At 38.2% G+C, this 21,045-nt stretch overlaps 1 protein-coding gene across 1 annotated transcript; it reads right to left on the bottom strand.

Moving 5' to 3' along the window:
* Positions 1-1,364: 1,364 nt before the first annotated feature.
* On the bottom strand, positions 1,365-16,406 carry CLUL1 (clusterin like 1). Its single transcript, XM_065832307.2, has 9 exons — positions 16,356-16,406; positions 15,272-15,381; positions 13,834-13,982; positions 11,120-11,287; positions 8,800-9,250; positions 7,374-7,511; positions 5,088-5,302; positions 3,814-3,984; positions 1,365-1,977 (listed from the first exon to the last, which is right to left on the bottom strand). Exons 2-8 carry the CDS (start codon positions 15,372-15,374, stop codon positions 3,817-3,819), a joined length of 1,392 nt encoding a protein of 463 aa, XP_065688379.1. The 5' UTR covers positions 15,375-15,381; positions 16,356-16,406; the 3' UTR covers positions 1,365-1,977; positions 3,814-3,816.
* Between the last annotated feature and the right edge of the window lie 4,639 nt (positions 16,407-21,045).

The following is a 21,045-nucleotide window of genomic DNA, read 5'->3' as shown; positions in this document are numbered from 1 at the left end:
TGGAAAGCACTACTTTTTTCAGAACAGATTGCACTGACCTGTCCTTTGAAAGACAAGATCCTTTTATGCTGTACCTTGTCATGTGCTTCCTGCTGTGTATTTTATTTACACATTTGCATTTTTGTTAAGAGTAATACTTGGTAATTGCTTCTTCTGAGTTTCACAGAATCATAGGGTAGTTTGAGTTGGAAGGGACCTTCAAAGGTCATCTAGTCCAAACCCCCTGCAATGAGCAGGGACATCTTCAACTAGATCAGGTTGCTCAGAGCCCTGTTCAGCCCGGCCTTGAATGTCTCCAGGGATGGGGCATCTACCACCTCTCTGGGCAACCTGGGCCAGTGTTTCAGCACCCTCATTGTAAAAACTTTCTCTCTCATGTCTAGCCTTAATCTCCCCTCTTTGAGTATAAAACCATTACCCCTTCCTTCTGTCACAACAGGCTCTGCTAAAAAGTCTGTCCTCATCTTTCTTACAGGCCCTTTTTAAGTACTGAAAAGCTGAAATAAGATCTCCCCGGAGCCTTCTCCAGGCTGAACAACCCCAACTCTCTCAGCCTGTTCTCACAGGAGTAGTGTTCCAGCCCTCTGATAATTTTCATGACCTCCTCTGGCCCCTCTCCAACAGGTCCATGTCTTTCCTGTACTGAGGGCTCCAGAGCTGGACACAGGACTCCAGGTGGGGTCTCATCAGAGCAGAGCAGAGGGGCAGAATCACCTCCCTCGACCTGCTGGCCACGATGCTTTTCATGCTGCCCAAGATACAGTTTGCCTTCTGGGTTGCAAGTGTGCTCCCAATGTGATGTCCACTGGAAATTTTCTAGATGCACTCTCTACATTGGCCAACATAAACTGACTTTTCTCTGAATATTTATTTGTTAATGTATCTTAGAAGTCAAGCGTTTTGTAAGAGTCACTTATCTCTCAGATAAAGTCCAAGTTTCTGACTACAAAATGCTGCCTCTCCTTACAGAAGGCAGGAATATTTATCTTTCCCACTAATTAAAACAATGAAATGACCTTTTACCTGTGCAGTTTTGTATACTTAGTTTGTGTGTATAGAAGTAAAGGTATGGTATAAATAGGGTATAGTTATTTTTCTATACTCTCATATAGATATTTTTGTACACTTTGAAATGAATACAATTTATTTAGCAGATAGAGTTGGAAATGGTGAATATTGCTGTGTGCAAAAAAAAATGCTTAGAAATGCCAGAGACAGCAAATGAAACTGAATCACCTAGAGCTCTGCTTCTAACTGAGAGGTACGTCAGTTCTTAACCATTATTATAATTTGCAAATACCACTGAAAGCTGATGTGTATAATTTAGGAAAAAACAAACATCTTTTCTGATAAAGGATTCCCTGTTAATTATGGCTCCAGAGGCAAACTACAAATAAGAAATGCCAAAGGCAGAAGACTTACTCATTACTGCATATTCAGAAAAGACATTTAATGTGCATGATAAACATCAAAAACAACTGGAAGAAGAAATGGAACATTTTCATTGGAAAATAATATGCTACATACATATGGAAATCTGCTTGATTCAGACTTAGCTGAATGTGCAACATCTGTAGGGACCAATCTTGAAAAGGCTTAAGAATGTACTTGAATTTAAGTATGCAAATGGGAATTATTTGTATACTTACAGCTGATTATTTCCTTAAATCTTTGCATAACGAGGGCCATAGCTGGTTGCTGGAGATTACCTAATTTACAACATAAATAACATTTTATTTAAATAAATGAATATTAAAATGGATTTGAATTTGGTTTTGAGTTAAAAGATTTCTACAGTGTTTGGTTGCTAGGTCATATGTCACAGTATTTACTAAGCAACTGTTTACTAAGCAAGTATTTACCATATGTAACTATTTTAACCATAGTAATTTGTTAGCTGTACGTTGAGTTTAAGGGTATTTCACCTAAGGAGTATATACTGGATTTCAGGAAGAAAGTTTTCACACATCTTCTTTCCTAGGATTTAAAAAAAAAAAAAAAAAAAAAAAAAGATTAAACATTTTGGGTTTGGACTGAGAAAAAAGATGTTAGAAAAATAAGTATATGGAGAATGTATTGATGCCCTGCCAAGGAAACATACATGACATTAAAAAGACAGAAACAGATTTATTTTTCTCTTTTACCATTCTTACAGATATTTCCCTTTTCTTGTAGAGTTTTAGCTCTTTGCTTTTGTCACACCGTCATATACCCTCAATCTGTTGTGCAAACAACATAAAATGGGATTGTGATTTGGAAATTAATGCCACATTCCTCAGGTATGAAATGGCTACACAAGGTACATTGCACAGGAAAATGAGACTAAGATTCAGGCTAAAAATTGTAATCAGACTAAGGAAATTAATATTGTTATCATTTGGCTTTGAGGATTTGTCTTGTATGATCTGAAAGACTATAGTTTGTGTCAATAACTGCATATAAATTACAGAGAATTTTGAAGAAAAACTGTAGAGAAACGGTGGTGATTATTTTATATGTTTATAAATATTAAAAATGTTTGTATTTTAAATATAATATACACATAATTTCACCCATATTACCTAAGCAAAGTTCCTGTTGAGGCTTATATTAATATATTCTGAGTAAATTCTACAGTCCACCTCAGCCTCTCTGATAAAAGTAATGTCTTTCATGTGTTTAAAAATTGAGCCTGACCTCCAAAGAAAAACCAGAATCAGGCACTGGAACAGGCTGCCCAGGGGAGTGGCTGAGTCACCATCCCTGGAGGTGTTTAAAAGTTGTTTACATAAGGTTCTTAGGGACATGGTTTAGTGCTAGAGATACGTTATGGTTGGACTCAATGATCTGAAATGATCCTATGATTCTGTGATTCAAATATAAAATGCTGACATTTTCTTCATCTTCTTTGTTAATGTTGAATTCTTTTTACGTGCCTTCTGAGACTTCTGCATGCATTCAGGTCATACTTTACGGACATATCGGACAACCATGACCTAAAGAGGAGCCGTGTCCAAATCTACTGCACCCTCAAAGACTGGGAGGACACTACAGTGATTTGCCTGTAGGTTTCACACCTCTTGTGGCTCTGGCCCCTGAGGGAGCCAACTATGGGAGTTGGAAGCCACGTGAAACCAACCTCATGGGGTTAGAGAATATGAAGCATTGTTTTCCCCTGCCTCTCGGCCTGGTTCTTCTCTTCCCATCTGGAAATTTCTTAAGCCTAAGGAGAGGCCTCTGTGAGCTCTTCTACATAATGGTTACAAGTCCATGAGAAGGATCTTTTTGTGCACGTCAAACTGCAGGCTCTGTTGGCACTTTATGTGAGCAGAGAGCCGCTAATGCGAAAATGTTATGGTATGACAGCTCTTTCAAGTCCTGCTGCTGATTCTGCTTTATTGTAAAAAGTATATAAGGAGTATCCTCTTAAACACCACCTAAAATAAACAAAATATTATATAGTGGTAATTCTGGTTCATTCTTGATTAATGAGCACAAAGACGTGGTTTTTGATGCCACTGTGGTTGTGAGGCAAATCTTCTCTGAAGGAACATTTATCATCACATTACCTCATCCCAGATGTTACTTAAAGATTGAGGGTTTCACAGTTAAATAGGTCTTTTAATATCATCATATCTGTGTTTTGCAGGGTAGAACATTGAGCCATTGTTTTTGTTTTCCATAATGCTTGTGTTTGTCTCTCAATGTGTCATTTCTGAAGAGACAGTCTAGAATATACCATGACAGAATCTTCTTCCAACTAAAGTTTATTGCAATGTAAACGCCTCTTATAAAAAATTGCATTGTCTATGAAGGGAGAAAGAATGAACTTACTTCTTAAAAATTCTGCTTATATAGTTGCAGTGCTTTCCCAGCTATGTATTCAATGAATTCAGCACTCTTTGGGTCTAAGTTGGGAGGAACTTTAATGGTGAAAGTGGGTGAAGTCAGAATATTCACATCTACCACAGTTTCATTTTTACCAGAGGGATCCCCAGGTAACACCTAGAAGAGAACAGATCAGTACTTTAGACACTGCAAACTACTGTGTACTTTCAGTTTTGTTTATACCTACTGTGCCTAATGCCTTTAATAAGGAAAAAATAAATAGAAGAATATTTTAAACTTGGCTACTTTATTTGAATTAGTTTCTTCTGAAAAAGTAGTGGGTGTCTGAACTTATGCCAAAGTTTATTGTAGGTGATGGAAAGAGCTGACATGGCACTGCAACACCATGTTAAAGAACTGCATGTTAATATTTATATCTATAAAGAGCTTCTGATCTCCTAATGAAAATTTGTGTGTGAGTTGTCCCACTAATTTTGAGATACAGGTTGTGAGATTGAAGTTATTAATTCCTGTGTGTTTTTCTAAGATAGATGTAGTTCAGTAGAACTAAAGGCAGACTCAGTTGAGAAAGAGTTCTTAAATATTGCCTGTCCCCTTGCTCCTGATTTTGTGTTTTTTGGTGGATTGCACAATCATTTTGCATAATTTTTTTGTAGTATTAGTGCTACCTTGGATTTCTGAATTGGAAGGGAGAACAGGATTTGTCCCTTGCCCAGGAAAATAGATTGAATTTACCTTGGATATCTTATTGTGTGTGAGTTACAGTTCATTATGATGTACTTATTGTAATATTGACAGATGCCATTAAAGATATGCAGCTTCCACTGCAATAACCTGCATAACATTTACCTTGTTTGAGCTCTAGGATATATAGGTACAGACATAGACATATAGCTGTATATTCAGTGATCTAATAAGGGTGTGTTACTGACTGGTACAGTGAAATTTATCTGGGAAGGGAATCTGAGGCCATTCAAAGCTGCCAGTGACAATTTACTCTTATCAGTGACTCAAGTTAGCCTGTCAGCCATCCATCAGACTAAAAGGATTTAGAGGAAAATAGTTTCTAATCTCTGGAGTTCCATCTCATTGACAGATTATCAAGCATACATAAAATCAAGATGAGTAGGAACTTTGTGTTGTAAAAACCAAACATTACACGTGTACAAACATCTGCAATCCCCAAGAGCATAAGTATGAGCAAAGCATAGGTTGAAGACAGCACTGTGCAATAGTTCCCTTCAGTAGATAACCCTTACCTTAACTATATTGAAAATGTTTTCTGGTCCGATGGTTATATTGGATAACTCAGACACCCACCCAAATCTTTCTTTCATTTTGTTGAACAAGTAGGAAGTGTCTTCTGTGTGACGCTGAACCACCTGGAGAATCTGCTCATACTGCTCCCCCGAGAGGTTAACCAGCTTAAAGGCTTCATCAAACTTTATGTGCAGTTCGGGAACATTTGGGCAATCTGTTAGAAAAGACAGCCAGCATGAAGCTTATAGGAAAATAATATGTCTCACACTTCATCTTTTCTATCTGAAGTATGGAAAACTGTAAAAAAGTCTAACGAGGGGGCACGTTTTGGGTTGGTGTTTAAATAATGCTAAAAAAGCCCACTGGTAATTCTTACTGACTTATTTTGGTAGATTTAGTTTAGGCTCAAAATTACTAAATGGATTAATTATCCTATATGTGATATTACGATGACCTGCCAAGTACTTTAAGGTTTATATAATACATAATGGCAGTAGATTTTTCTGAACTGGTAGTTTTTGCATACAGCAACTTCTTGATCTCCTTATTATCTTATTATCATATTGTGTTATCAATCCATCCCGAGTATGTAGGTTATTGCAAGAAAGCCTGTAATGTATGTTAGGATACCTGTTGAGTGTTAAGGCCTAATATTTATCTAACAATATCTAGACATTAACATGTGACTAGTATCATCTGCCATGAATTCAGAACCAAAGACTGCTGTTTTTTTCTTTACTAAAATAGGGACTTGAAACCAGAATATTATATTATTCCTATACAAAAATTACCATTGTGCTGGTTGTGGCTGGGCTATAGTTAATTTTTTCCACAGTAGGTAGTGTGGGGCTATGTTCTGGATTTGTACTGAAAACAGTGTTGATAATACAGGAATGTTTTCATTATTGCTCAGCAGTGCTCACACTTTTCTGCTTCTCACCCCAGCCCACCACTGAGCAGGCTGGGGATGCACAAGAAGTTGGGAAGGGACACAGCTGAGACAACGGACCCTAACTGACCAAAGAGATATTCCACACCATATGATGTCACGCTCAGAGTGTAAAGATGGGGGAAGAAGAAGGAAGGGAGGGATGTTTACAGTGATGGCGTTTGTCTTCCCAAGTCACTGTTAAATGTGATGGAGCCCAGCTTTCCTGGGGATGGCTGAACACCCGCCTGCCAGTGGGAAGTGGGGAATTAATTCCTTGTGTTGCTTTGCTTGTGTGTGTGGCTTTTGCTTTACTTATTAAACTGTTTTCATCTCAAACAGTGAGTTTTATCACTTTTACTCTTCTGATTCTCTCCCCTCTCCCACTGGGGTGGGGGTGCAGGGAGGGGTGAGCAAGTGGCTGTGTGGTGCTTAGTTGCTGGCTGGCATCACACCATGACAATCATGGACAAATTCAATTTATTCTCTGTTAAACAGGACTGTTAAGGGACACCCTTAGGCTGATAGTATGATAGTACAGTAACCACAGATACAAACTGGTACAAAAAGATATTTTTAGTGAGATGGAAGTTGTCCGATATTCCTTTCAAAACATGTCATTGAATCATTAATATTTGCTACACTGGAGATACTCTGAAGACATTTTGGTTTAAGCATATTCTGTGGCTGTTAATACCTAAATAATTCTGGAAATAGAGATGTATTATGCTGCAGCAGAAGTCCTGAGAGCAGTTCTAGGTGACACAGTCTGATTTTTTTCCAGGTGCCCATGGAAAGTGCATGCCAGAGCTTTGCCATCCCCTTACATACTGACAGGCACTCCCCTTTTTGTCCTTCACACCAGCCCTGTTTGCTGACTTGGTTCAAGAAAGAATAATTACAGGCTCTTCAGCACTTGCTTTCCTGGTGAGAAGCTGAATGCTACCTGATGTTACGTCTGGCTGTCTGCAGGAGAAGCAGGTCTCGAGCTTTTGGCTTTCTGCTCAACACTTCTGCACCCAGGCAGGGCCGATTACTGCCTGGCCTCTTGCTGCTCTTTTGGATGGCAACTCTGACGAAATAGATAGGTATTTTTGTTACAGAATGTAGAACTTCTCTTTGGACCTCCAGCGGCATGTTAACAACTGAGTTATACTGACACTCTGTGGAGACAGTGGGGAAAAGTAACTGAAGTCTGGAACGAGGAATAGTGTTTATATCCATAGTTACAATAAAACCTCAGTGACTGAATGTTAATTCCAAAGCTATGGAAACAGCGCAGTAGAAAATGACAGCCTCGAAGTCTACAAACCAGTGATCAACGCATACAGAAAAGAATTGGAAAATAGCTATTTACCATGCAAAAGGTTGTCTTGACATTTCTGACATCTCACGTGAAACTGTGGGCATCCAGAGGAGTTCTCCTCAAGCTCCCTGCAGAGAGGCCTCCGGTGCTCTGACACAATTTTTGAGAACATGCCACTTCGGTCAGGATCTAAAATGAAGTCACAGTATTTTTAGACTTAAGGTCTTGATAAGTATAAGTTTGTTACCTACTCTGTGTGTTATAATATAATTTCTTGCTCTAAATCTAAAATATTTGGCATAAATTCCTTCCTCCTGCTCCACCCCACCCCAGCACCACCACCCCCCCCACCCCCCGAAAAAAAAAAAAAAAAGGAATGAAACATTGAAAAGTAGAAGTCAGGAGAAGATGCAAATCATATTTTCTTTCAAGGAATTCATTCCACTGTAGTATATTCCCTTATAAAGGCATAGTAGCATATTCCGCACTAATAGCCAAACAATTGCTAATATTATTACACATTATTTCGACAACATGCGAGTTCTGACAAGATCTTTTTAACCGTTAAAAGTCAAGATGTTTTGTAATCATGTACAGCTAGATGAGAGCACAGTACCAAAGCTTATTTCTGGGGTAACATGGGTCATGATACAGGAAAAAAATTAAAATGCTGTTGTAGAATCACTTAACTTTATATTTCTTGATGACCATATAACGGTTATGGCATGTGCCAGCCAAAGTAATGGCATGTGCTTAGTGTCCTTACAGATAGGCACCAGGGTGTGTTTGTATTATGCTTATTTTTCTATTTGCACTAGTAAGATAGGAAGGATAGGGCTTATTTGTATTCTGAAAGCTGACCGTGGCTTTTTCCCTCCATTGAGATTTATCACCTGAAACCACCATTATGGCCAGAATTTTTCTGATCACTGGAAAACCAAGTGGCTGGTTTGTGTTTGATTGGCACCTTGCATTTCTGCAGAAACCTGGAACAGGCCTTGCAGCTGTCTGTTTGAGCTTAATGTCATTGGGCAAGGGCAGGGATATGCCTTGACATCTCACAGAATTGCCCTAATTTTTTAGAATTGGTGACATGTCAATATGACATGATTCTAATCATATTCTGACAAATGCTGAGATCAGACCTGTCAGCCAGCCTGATGAAAACCTGCATCTGTCATGAATTCAAAAGCTCCTGCAGAACTCCTGCAAATACTTTGAGGATTGCTGTGAAAATCAGGCTGTGTAGGACCTTTAAGTCCTCCTGTGACATTTCTCTGAGATTTCTAGGTGATTTGAACCTTTTAATTTAACCAGTAAATTTATCCATGACCCATGCTTGTATAACCAAAAAAGCCTCTAGATCTTTTGTACCAAATCTCACACTAACATACCACAAACTGGATCATTAACCATAGTTTAGCAATCCCAAGGGGGTTGATGTCATTGACAGCACAGTTGATTTTTATTTTCTAACACTTGCCTTTGGTTTGTTCCAGCACATCTCTTCTATTATTTCTATATTCATCAAATACTTCAGTAATGACCTCACTGACACCTTCAAACACCGTCTTACTGAAATCAAAAACTATCTGTAAAAAGCCAGGTATACCCCAGCCTTTCTGTGAGCCATTGTTTCTGGTGGTGTCCTCAGGTAAAGCTGCCATGCTGGGAGACTCATTCAAGTCCAGATCAGACATGAAATAAGCCTGAAAAGACTGGTCAAATTCTTTTTGCATCTGCTTGAAAAAAATGAAACTTCTGTCAAATATTGAGCCCATGTCAGATAATAGTTGGCTAAATAAATCTTCCATTTTTACTAGCTGGGTGTCCTCTTTCTGAGGTTTTTCATTAAAGTGGATGTCTTTTCCTTGATCCTCATGAAAAGTAAAAATGAGTGGAGGTATTTTCCTCAAAAAATCTTCAACCTGTGTGTAAGAAAGAGATAAGTCAGCGACCTGATGAGTTATCAGTTTTTCATCTCTCAGGAAAGTAGCTCTAATTTGTTTATTTCAAATACCCACAGAAACAATGCACTCTTAGTAACTGCAATCACAGCATATTGTCCAAAGTAATTTAAGACACTAGAGTCTAAAGAGTGAAAGTACATCCAGTCTAAATCATTAGCTCCAAAGGAGATCTGGAGTAAAAGCACTGCCAGTTGGCCTTCAATCTGTGGAGGCTCAAAGTTAGTATCGGTGTTTGGGTTTCTTCCAACAATTGGACTTTATCTTGGAAACATTTCTGTGGTACTTATGTGCAGTGTAGGGAACAGGAGGCAATTGTTCTCTCTGTGACCTGTCCTCTCTCACCAATGGCCAAGTCCTTATGTCCTTGTGCAAACTGAAACTCATTGCAATCACTGAAGCAGTGGCTCCACGTCCATGGTTTGATGGTGGAAGAGACCGAGTGCTGGCTTTGCTTTGCCGAGTTCCCAGCCCCTGGTCTCACCAACTGGTTCCCTGCTCTGTGCTTTAATGCTCTACCTTAGTCTGAGCAGATGCAGTGTTTTGTGGAGCCACACTTCATGGCGTAGAAAACTGGTAAGGTTTAAGAAGCATCCTGCCAAACACACCCACATACATATACATATTTTTTTAAATCCAGATCAGCTTCTTGATCTAATCAATAGCACAGCTCAGAAGAAATATGTGAATGGCACTGCAGAGACAGCCAAAGCCAGTATTGCCCCTGCTGCCTGTGTTCCACTGGCACAGCTATCATCTGTGTTCCCTTTTTTAAAAAAAGATTCATGTCACAACATGTTTGCCACCTCAAATGCTGAAAGAAAACCAACATATAGCTCACTGAGGAAGTTACCAAGAGGTTTAGAGATAGCGTCAGTGCAGTATATAACTTTTACTGCCGTAATTTCAACCTGGCATCCACAGACTTCTCAAAGTCCAAGAGGTGCATTTGAGATATCCAATAGTCAAAATTCAAAAGCCAATAGTCTTAATATCTTCCACATTTTTACCTGAGTAATTTTAAGAATATGCACAAATGTTAAATACTTTTGCGCTAAAGCTTGTAACTTCTGACACACACCATGTTTCATTATCATATTTTTCAGTGCCTGGGGATGTGAAAGCTAGGTAATCTGGCTAGAATTTCAGTAGCAGTAATTGGGCAGTTTTGGTTGTTAAGCTGTACTTAATGCATATGCTCAAATAAAAAAGTTATTACAATTTTGTTAAATCTTGTAATAATAAAGTACCAGCCAGGAAAGCATATTTTTCTTTCTGGTAGAATTAGGGTAGAATTAGGAATTAGAATTAGGAAGTCTCCTCTGTTAAACAGTTAAGCATTTTAAAGCTATTTTGTTACTTAAAGAATATCTCAAAATAAGCATAGGAAAGAATGATGTTGCATAAGTAGGTGATTTTTTTTTTTCCCATGGAATTTTACTGACTATATTTACACTTTTAACTCTCCTATTTTCAAAGGGACCATAGGAATCTATGTGGTATTTTTCACAAACAGTTATTGAACATCTTAATGCAAATTTTACTGTGAGAGAAAACACTGTGTGTCTGGAGTGATTCCGCTGGAGTCAGGAGAATAATCAATGTTGATGGAGTCACGCCAGGGTGCAACTCATTTTGGCTCAGCATTCAATGAATCAAACTGCATGTAATCTCTGCCATGTAACTGCACATTTCCACACCCTCCAAATCAAATTAATATTAGTAACCTGATATAACTGGCAGAGCTGATATTCAGAAAATAAGATGTGCTGTTTCTAATAGTGTTAGGTGAATTCAGGAGCATTTCCCAGCTACAAAATTTCTTCCTACCTTTCTTCTAAATGTTGACAAACCACGTTTGCAAGTTGTATAAAATCTCATGCAGTTGCTTTCTAAACAAGATTCACATTCATCCCATGAATTTTTGAAGGATATTTGACATTGTCTTTCTTCTTCTTCTAATCTTTCCTTTACTTCATCCATAAGTCGCAAGGCTTGCTAAGTAAGAAAAAAGATTCAGTTGAGGGAAATCTTCAGATTAATATATGAAATGCTTATACCAGTGTTGATTGCTCATTTTGGGCATCTATGGTTCCTTTTTTTCCTAATTCCTAACCATTAGGGTAGGTTAACTTCTTGGCTGCAGTCACATATGGAGGGAACTGAAAATTGAAAAACTTTTTCCTATGGGGTTTCCTGATGACATTCTCTCAGAGGGCACAGCCTACGAAACCAGATAGATCTCTAAAGTCTACCTGGATCTTTGAGGTTATGAAAAAATCACACTTCTTTCTGTGCAAGAGCCATTCAACCTCTCACAGGATCATGTGCTCAACTCAGATATTTTTTCTCCGTATTGTATCTGCAGCATTCATCTGTTCTACAAATAGCCTTTTTGTTGCTTTGCTCTGCTCTTTAAGAGACTGATATTTCATGAGGCTAGGTCCTTGTCATACATAAATTCTTTCTCTTATGCAGAAATATGTAAAACTATAGCATTTGCCGTGTCTGGGATTGTACTGATCAAAAGCCTGCTCTTCTGGAAGTGTGAGGCATTCCTTTTATACTGAAGGGAAATAAGATGCATTTTACAATGCTGCTTCTATTTACTGCATCGTTCTTCATCAGTTAGAGCACAAAGCCGAGCAGATCAGAAGCAGCATTTTAGAATAGGCTTTGCAGTGGAAAGACAGGTAGATTGCACATCATGAGTTTCTTTCTGCAAGTACAAGAAATTTTAACAGTTTAGGTTTCCAAACAATGTTCCAGGTTGTTCCTAAGTATGACAGAAACCTTTTTAAGTGGTCACTTTTATTCTTTTCTGGCAGCGTTTTAATAGGGAAGAGACTCACAGAAAGCTTCTGTCAGAATGTGCTTAGTAGAGACAGTAACTGTGGTATTCATAGTCTAATTATTTTCTGATCTTTTATATATTTATTCATTATTTTATGACCTCTTGCTGTGGATGTGAGTTCTGTGTAAATGAAATCGTCCAGTAAGAACTAACAACAGCGTAGAGAATGGGAGTGTACTGGTGTTCCTAAAGATGTTAGAAAGCTGTCAGGTACTTTTTGACTTGCTGATATGAATAGTTTAAACTAACTCCCAGATGTTGGGCAAAGAAGGAATTTTCTTTCAAGTTCACCAAAAGCAATATCTTTGTATTTTTAAAAAAATATACAGTAATCTCTGTTTCTCAGGATGATCTGAGCACATGGCTCTGAGTCTAGACATTGTGCTAGGACACTGGAAGTTCTCCTGATCCACTGTACTTTCCCTAGACCACATTATAATTTGTGGCTTTGATATTTTTCTGAAGGTCTGGAGTTTGCAAAACAAGCTGGCAAACATCTTGTGTCCTGAGGTGTATAAAGACATGTGAGGCAGAGATGCTGGACCTCCTGCATGAAACACCTTTAGACAGTTGCTTGCAGTTGCCTTGGTCTGAATTCAGTGAAGCAGGAGATTTTGAGAAATGAGCAGTAAGTTCCATACTTTATTCAACACATTGCTGTTGCAGCAGCTCTGACTTCTGGATGTTAAAAGACTCAAATTGTCTCTCCAAAGTAATGTTTAAGTCTGCATACAGCATTTAATGTCTCCTTTTACTGCAGAAAGAACTTCTGTATTTCTACATGATGGTCACCATCAGCCTGACTGTGCTGAGGCTGCTGCTGGTTACCTCCCAATTGCAGAATAAAATGTAAGAACTCAAATCTCAAGGAATGTGGTGTCAGATGACATGATTTACCTTACATCTAGAATGGGCTGAGAGAAGGTAACTTTCTAACTTGTGGTAACTCAGCTGTATTTTCTCCAGTGCTCTCTCTTATATTTTCATTTTAGAAATAGTTTAGGCATTCAGCCACAGGGAAAAAGTAACAAGATGTCACTTGGTTAGAAAGCTGTATTTCTAAGGGAAGATGGAAACTTTTCACCTCTAGCTTTTGAAAGAACCACGTAATCTGGAAGAGGCATCAGTGAGGCAGGCAGTGCTCTTCCTTATTCCAGTGCAGTCTGAAAGCTTCACTCAAGGGTGACTCAGTCTGCCAGGGCCCTGCCAGCAGGCAAGCTCTTTCTTAAGAAATTGGCAAATATAAACTAAAGTTTTAAATTCTTCTGAAATGTGAACATCCAGGTTACTCATAGCCTAAGAAAGGATGTCTGTTGGGCCAGCTCCAGCTTCCAGGAAACAGGCAGCGAGAACCTGGATAGAGGTTCCATGAGAGTTTTCTTCCACTAGTGAGAGAAAGGAGCAGAACCAAAGATTTCCTATCGGTCCTGGGTTTGCTATGTGACCACATAAAGAGACATATGCTGCTCAGAGTGTACATACAATGTGATTTACGTTCTTCCCAGAAAAGGGGAGACACCAAGGGATCCCTTCTGGGTTACTAATTGGGCTAAGCACAATGGCATGCCATACCACTTCCAGGAGGAAGGCTAAATACATGTACAATCTGTCTCATCTTTGATTTAAAATATCAACAACTTAACAAAAACACAGACAAAAAAAAAAAGAACAACAGATGCACTTCAATTACCTGTTTTTCTTCACTGCTCTTCTTCAAGGTTTTCATCAGATCTATGTGCTTATCTTCATTTTTTTCCATCATAATTTTCATCTGCTTAATACCAATCAAAGCTTTCTTTACTTCTTCATCTACATACTTCTCTCCAACTTCAGACAATACTAAAAAAAGTCAAATTATACAGTGACTTAATCAGACTTCAACACTAACAGAAATTGTCGTGCACTGATGACGAAGGAGTATGAAACGGCTGTATGTTTCCTTATGGTTGTACAGCCAAATTCTTGAGCTAGTGAAGACTGAGATAATTTTCATCAGATAAGAATCTGACCCACAGCCTTTGCTAGTGATCAGCTGTATGGAATTCAAGGTATATACCTGGCTATCCTACTTCGGGTCACTGAATCTCTGAATAGTTGAGTCCAAGCCTCCTGCTCAAAGCAGAGTCAACTAGAGCAGGTTGCTTGGGACCTCATCCTGACTTTTTGGTATCTCCAAGGATTATTTATATTTTTTCTAATGACGTAACCTATATATTTATCTTTGATCTGAAACCAGGCTGTGACAGCTTTCCTTTACATTTTGAAAATGAAGATTACAGGTGCCTTCAACACACTTTCCTAAAAATATATTCTCTAGACTTCCTGTGAAGTAATGACCATAGTTTTGGTATTTTGTGTTTTGATGATAGCCCAGGTTGGCCCACATGTTGTACCTTGAAGCTCTGCATGATTACCTATCTTTTATCTGTATTTGTTGCCTTTGCAGAAATGACCTGAATATCACTGGAACTATACAAAGTAAAGAACACATCACTCTGAGACTGCCAAAAACACAAGTTAGTCATTTCTTCCTTTACATCTTTCTTCCCCTCCCCAAACTTTGTTGTTGTTGTTCTCATGACAATATTATTCATGTAGACTGAAACAAAGGAATATTTTATGGCTGATCCTCTTGGGATTCCTATCCACAAAAGAAAACCATGCTTAAAGGTATCTGCAGAATAGCTATTTTTTTCTAAATTAAGTAATTTAATTTCAATTATTTGTAATAGCCATCTTTTCCAGCAAAGCATATACTTGTAGAATAAACATTTTCAAAGATTATTTAAACAAATAAAATAATCCAAAATCTGTTGGACTGAATTTTGCGTTCAGTTTATATTCTAATGATCTATGAGGGACCAAAGAACTTCTAAAAAAGCCGTAAATACTTTTTTTGCAAGGGGATACTTATCTGCTGATCCCTTTAGTTTCTCATCTCGGTTGTTCTTATCTCTCCATTGTGCGTGTGTGGCTGCATGTAGTCAGCTATATGGTGGTTTCTAAGCTCCATACATGAAAGCAAATCCTCTTGACGCCAGCGAGTGTGGAAGTCAAAATGCACCAGGAGACTGGAGACCTGGGCTGAGGGGCTTCTAACACACCCCTGGGAGCAAAAACATACGTACATTTAAGGTTTTCCCGGAGATTCATTTCTTCCTGCCTTGTTGGTGCACACTGATGACCCTTCAGCCATAGCACGTACATTATAAATAACCAAGAGGACTTCATGTTCTTTCTGTTAAAGAAGCAGGACGGTGCAGTTTAATGTAAGCATCTTCATGGTGTCCAGATGCCTAGGTGTAATGTTTACTAAGTATTATACAAGTCCTATTAGTTTTAATTTTAACTGCGGTTCCTGAGATCTTTAGTATGCACTTAAATGCTACTGCTAATGAAAACACATGAGTAAGAAGCCTGACCTCATTTGCAATTATCTGTTCAGACTAACTAAATTAATTCCACTGAGTTTGCACAGTGGTGTAACAGAATCAGGATGTGTGTATATATATATATATATATATATATATACATATACACACATATATATAAACACATATATATACATAAAACTGGAAGCTTATACAGCTTTGTCTGTCTTTTCTACCTTGTGAAACACACTAGCTACTGATCTCCTACTATGTTTTTAGTTCATATTATAAATGCATCCATGATAAACATTATTGCCAAATTTTAAAAGGAAGATTTCTAGAATGTTCTTCCCTTTCTTGTCTCCAAACATGCAATTCCTTTCGTTGTAATTCGGGGCAGTACTTAATACAGCAGACACAATAATAGGTGTTCCAATAAATTGGCAATTAGATCAGTCTTGTAAACAAACACATCAGCATTTGAAAGAAATTCCTACAAAATAAGAGGGAAAAAAATGCCATTTGCTTTATTTCCCTCCCAAGAGCACTCAGAAGAGAAAAGCTGATTTTTCAGAAACCATGCAACTGCACTTTATAGTTCTCATCTGATTAAGTGAACACAGTATTTAAGTGCCTTCTTCTTAGCCAGCATAGCCTTGTTGGAGACGCAGTTATCAGCTGCGTATGTAAATTAAGAGCCTGGATTTATTTATAGGCTGTATTTACTTCTATAGGTACTTACATATTGTACCTTTACATTTTTAGTGAAAGACCAATTAACTTTGCAATGAAATAGAAACTCATTACCAAAGAAAAGTAAAAAAAAACCCAACATATTTACCATTGATACTGAAACACCTCCTCTGCAAAATTGCTCCCTGCGTCAGGAATGGGTCGGGCTGTGTTCTGATCTAATTGCCAGAGTGTCAGGGATTTTGCCATGTTCTACTTATCTGATGAGAAGGTACTTAATCCTATTAAGGGGACGTTTTGTCATTAGGCTGGAGGATTTTGTGTGTAGGGGACTTGACGCTCATTTCTGTGGGTGAAGCCACTAGAGGGAGCGTTGGGCAAAATTGCGTAATTTCATATAATTTGGATCTGCTATTTTTCTGTAGTCAGTAGCCTTTCGTTTTACAAGCTCCACTATCATCCTGCATTTTACCTTAGGAGACATCTGCGGCTTATGTTCTTACTGAAATTGTTACAATTAGTTTGCTAAAAATAGCTTCCAACATTTAATCTTTGCTATAAAAAACACTGGATTATGCAGTGGACTTCTCTGCATACCTTCTGAAGATATAGAAATTGAAAAAAAAACATCAGAAATCCAGATGCAGGCTGGCATATGAGTAAAGTCTGAAATAAGATGATAAGCAAATTTTGGCATTTTTTACATCATTATACTTGCTCATGTTTTGGAGGTTTGCCTTCTTAATGATTTTCTTCAGTTAATCCATGTGTGTGAAATATGTCTGGGATCTGACCAGCAAGAACTTTTGGATACTTTCAAATGAGATATTTGAATACTAACAGATGCTTGATATAAAATATGGACAAATATTGTTAGCAAGTCATATCCTACCTTGTGATATTCAGCAATAATACTCCCCGAGGTCAAAGAGGAGATGGCGAAAGTAGGTATCTGTAGCTCATGGTCTGTAACAGCAGTTTTAAAACATCTAATTCTTTTTTGTTTACATTATAGTTAATAAAAGCCAACTGAAGATTGATGGTTAAGATCTAGCATGATTAATGCTGCTTAGGTGAGAGATTTGAGGGTTTTATTTTTAAACGTATCATCAGGAAAAGTGGAGAACCTATTAGCTCTAACAGGGACTGCAAGTCCTTAATTTGGGTTAAAAATTAAGATTGCTCCACTCTTATTTTCCAGAAGGGATGGATGGGAGGGGAATATGTATTTTGTTTGCATATACGTTAGGGAATAGACTGCCTCAGAGCTTCTCTAACATATATATGAATTGCTGGCTCACTGAAATGCTGCTAACTCCTTGACCAAGACTCATCGCTGCACAAAACCTTTTGAGTTCTCTTTTGTGTTGATACCAAGCAAGCATCCTTGCAGACTTCGCAATGCCCTGACCAGACTGTCTGCTACGCAACCCTGGGGCTTGGGCTGAAGTAGAAGGGGCTGTCTCTCTGGGCCTCATGTTTGGCTCAGGAGAAAGTAAATGGAAAATACATTTACACAGAGGAAGACAATCTATTATAGACACTTGTGAAATGTGTGTTAGCAGCCTACACACATAACTAATCCTAGCAAAGACTTTAGTCTTTTGCTGCGAGGGTTTGCCCCCTCATTTTTGGCATTTATCTTTGCCTCTGGCACAGATCCCACCACTTATATTCAGAATTGTCCATCATCTGAGGATCTGTGTGGGTCCCTGGTCAAACACTCTTGCATCTTGCAGAATCAGTTCCTGAGGGAAGTCTGTACTGAAGCTAATGCTGAGACATGGAGTCCTACTGCGTGTCAGGCTCCTTTGCTCAATTCAGTTGCAAAGTGTTGCATTGTCTTAGATGTTATTCCTCACATTTTGTTATAACCACTATGTAATCACACGGGAATAGGCATTATTTTATCTATTTATTTTTACAAAACCACTGTATCCTAGTTCTTTTTCTCTGGTGTTATTTCATATATATCTAATGGCTGAAAGAGGAGGTCTAGGGAACCTGAGGACAAAATTGTTTAGAACTAGTATGCCTGTTTAAGTTAATCTTGGGCTTAAATTTAAACTTTGAAGTGCACTTAGGAGCCCAACACTGTTCTTGGAAGGCAGTTATCAGTCCTGCTCATTCTAGAGATCTTTGCCTCTCTCATTTCCATTTTTAATTTATTTAAACAAAAATCTCACCAATTATGCCATCAAGTTTCATATCAAATATTCACTCTCTTTTAACATTCCAAATCTGATTTGCAGTGACCTATTGTAGAGAGCTTCAATTTTTATCTCAGCTGCCATGTTCAACAGTTCCCTTTTAATATGTTATTTTCCTCTGATTTTGAGTGCTTCAATCTGTCATAGTATACCGTGTCATGACATTGTACTGACATGTTCATTTTTTCAGTCTAACACAAGCAGATGATTCACAGCTCACTGTTGCTGTTGCAAGTGATGAGGTACCCTTCTAATATTGAATCATACTGGATACAGTCTGAAGAAGCTCTTGTGAGCAAGTTATAGAAAGTGTCTTTTTATCCTCCCCAACTGTTATTCTAGTGCTGCTATATTTTAATTGAAAATCATATGTATATATTGGGAAAAAAAAAAAAAAAAAGGTAGCTTGAAAAGGGATTTCAGTAAAAATAGGATTTTTGCGTGATACTGATGAATCAAAATGTAAATAATTGTAAAGATACTGATAGACACTAAACTTGAACCTGGCTGAACTCAAGCAATGAGACTTGTAGCTGCTTTGTGGAGTTTCCTTCTGTCCTGTTGAATGGCCTCCACAAATGTATGACATTTTTTCACAATGTACTATGGCTTCTCCTTTTTTGTTGATCCATTCCACCTGGCAGGATTAAGCACCAAGAAATATGCTGGAATGGAATTTCCTGTATTATACATCAGCTGTAGGATTTTGTTCCAGTTATATATTTACACAATTATTTGCTGTTTGGAAGAGTTGTTTCCTACTATGCATCTTCACATTTCTTTCTGAGCTAGACCAGTCATGAAATGATCGGGCTGAAAATACTTGTACATATTTGTGGACAGTATGAGTCATGCAAAGTGCTACATATTGACATTAAATCTCTCAGTACCTTCATGAAATAATCCCCAGTTCTACAAAATCTTAATTAACTTTATTTGTAAGCACACCATTAGTTTCACTGTTTTCAATTGAAATTAAATCCTAGTGGGGGTTTATGGTGTAATTACATGGCTAATCTAAAGCATGCACAAAGCTTTGCTAACAGTTAGTATGGGTTTTAAGGCTATGGAATTGAACCTTTGTTGTGTGAAGTCTGTTTTGTTTAGTGTTTAATCCTTTCTAGTACTTCAGGAGCCCCTGTGTGGTTTCCTAGGATCCAAGGCTCCTTCTTTAGCCCAGAGAAAGAGGAAAGCTCCCGAGATGCTCTCATTCATGCTGGAAGGCCTCAGACTAAGGAGTTGAGGCTACCCTAAGTTAGATAGCTAAAGTTAGTCTAAGCCACACATCTTGCCAAAACACCAGCTCAGGCCCCAAAAGTAGCACAAATCTGTTAGCATGAGAAGATCCCAAAATTCAGTTGCCCTGTTTGGAGGAGGGTCAGGCAGTACCAGGTCAGGACTCTACACTGTGCTGAGCACAATCATGAAACCAGCTGAAGGCATGAAATCAGCCTGTGTAACTTAGAGCACCACACTAAGATTTAACGTGGCATTATTTGGAACTATTAAGCTACAGCTTTTGTGGTCAGCAAGACCATCTTCACATGGCTTAATATGCTTTAAAATGTGTGAGACTTTTCTCATTTCTTTTTGCTTGTTTATCCATGGATGCTCAGGATGATTATTAGGTGTTGAAAAAAATCTTCTACTTCACTGCTGATTTTTTTTCCCAAGCCCTCCAAGGCTTTGACACAAAGTTCTAAATACCAGTCCCAGCAGCAACATGACAACTGTTGTTCACAGAGGCATGCAAAGTTTCTCCATGCCTTATCCAGAGATGTTGCAGAAGGGACCTATTGTGATACTGAACACTCTATTTGGGAGGACCAATCTATAATGTAAAGGAATTCAATTAATTTTAAGGATCAGAGAATTAAAACCTTAGAGTTGAATGTAAGACAATACAAAGGTGAAACCTAAAAATTATGCAGTTGCCATCAGAATTTGTGCTTAGGATATAAGCTGGCTATTGAACTTGGAGTTGCAGTAGTACTGATGTTATGTTATCAGCAGGAGATATCAAAGTCAGTGCAAGGATAACAAAACTAGTTAGAAATAATTTATTGTAAAGCTATGAAGCAAACCTGCATGGTACAGTTACACAAACAGATTTCAGGAAGCATTTAATATTAAAATGCTGAAGTTTTGAACCAGATGTTTTGCAAGGATTTAGTTTCAATCTTCCTTAGGAACATTAAAACAGAAAAGTTTTATTGCATGCAGACATGTATTATATCAGCTTTCAGCCTGCAACTGGAAGGAACAGGGTTCCTTGTGCATTTTCATCTGGTTTGCTTAAGCATTATCTTTGTCATATTCAGCTGTGTATCAACTAGTTAAGAGTGGTGGCTTATTGGAAACAACTCTGGAGTTTAATGAACTTAAGATGACTGAGTTATCAATATATAGTTTGTGAGGTGCTGAACAGCTCTTGAAGATGCTGCTAACTGCCCTAATTTGCTGCTTTTTTGAGAAATAATTGAAAGCATTCAGGATAAGGACTTGATAATCAATGGAGAAACTGGAAATTGCGTTGGTGGGGAACAAGCCTCTGGCTGGTAATGTGGCCTCTTGCTTCTACTGCATTGAAAGTGGAACCTGCTCCAGTGCCTGCGCGACAGCAAGCCC

Source organism: Patagioenas fasciata, chromosome 2 (assembly GCF_037038585.1).
Source record: "Patagioenas fasciata isolate bPatFas1 chromosome 2, bPatFas1.hap1, whole genome shotgun sequence".
NCBI classification, from domain to species: Eukaryota; Metazoa; Chordata; class Aves; order Columbiformes; family Columbidae; genus Patagioenas; species Patagioenas fasciata.
Note: the sequence above shows the minus strand (reverse complement) of the source record. Positions and strands in the feature narration are given on the sequence as shown.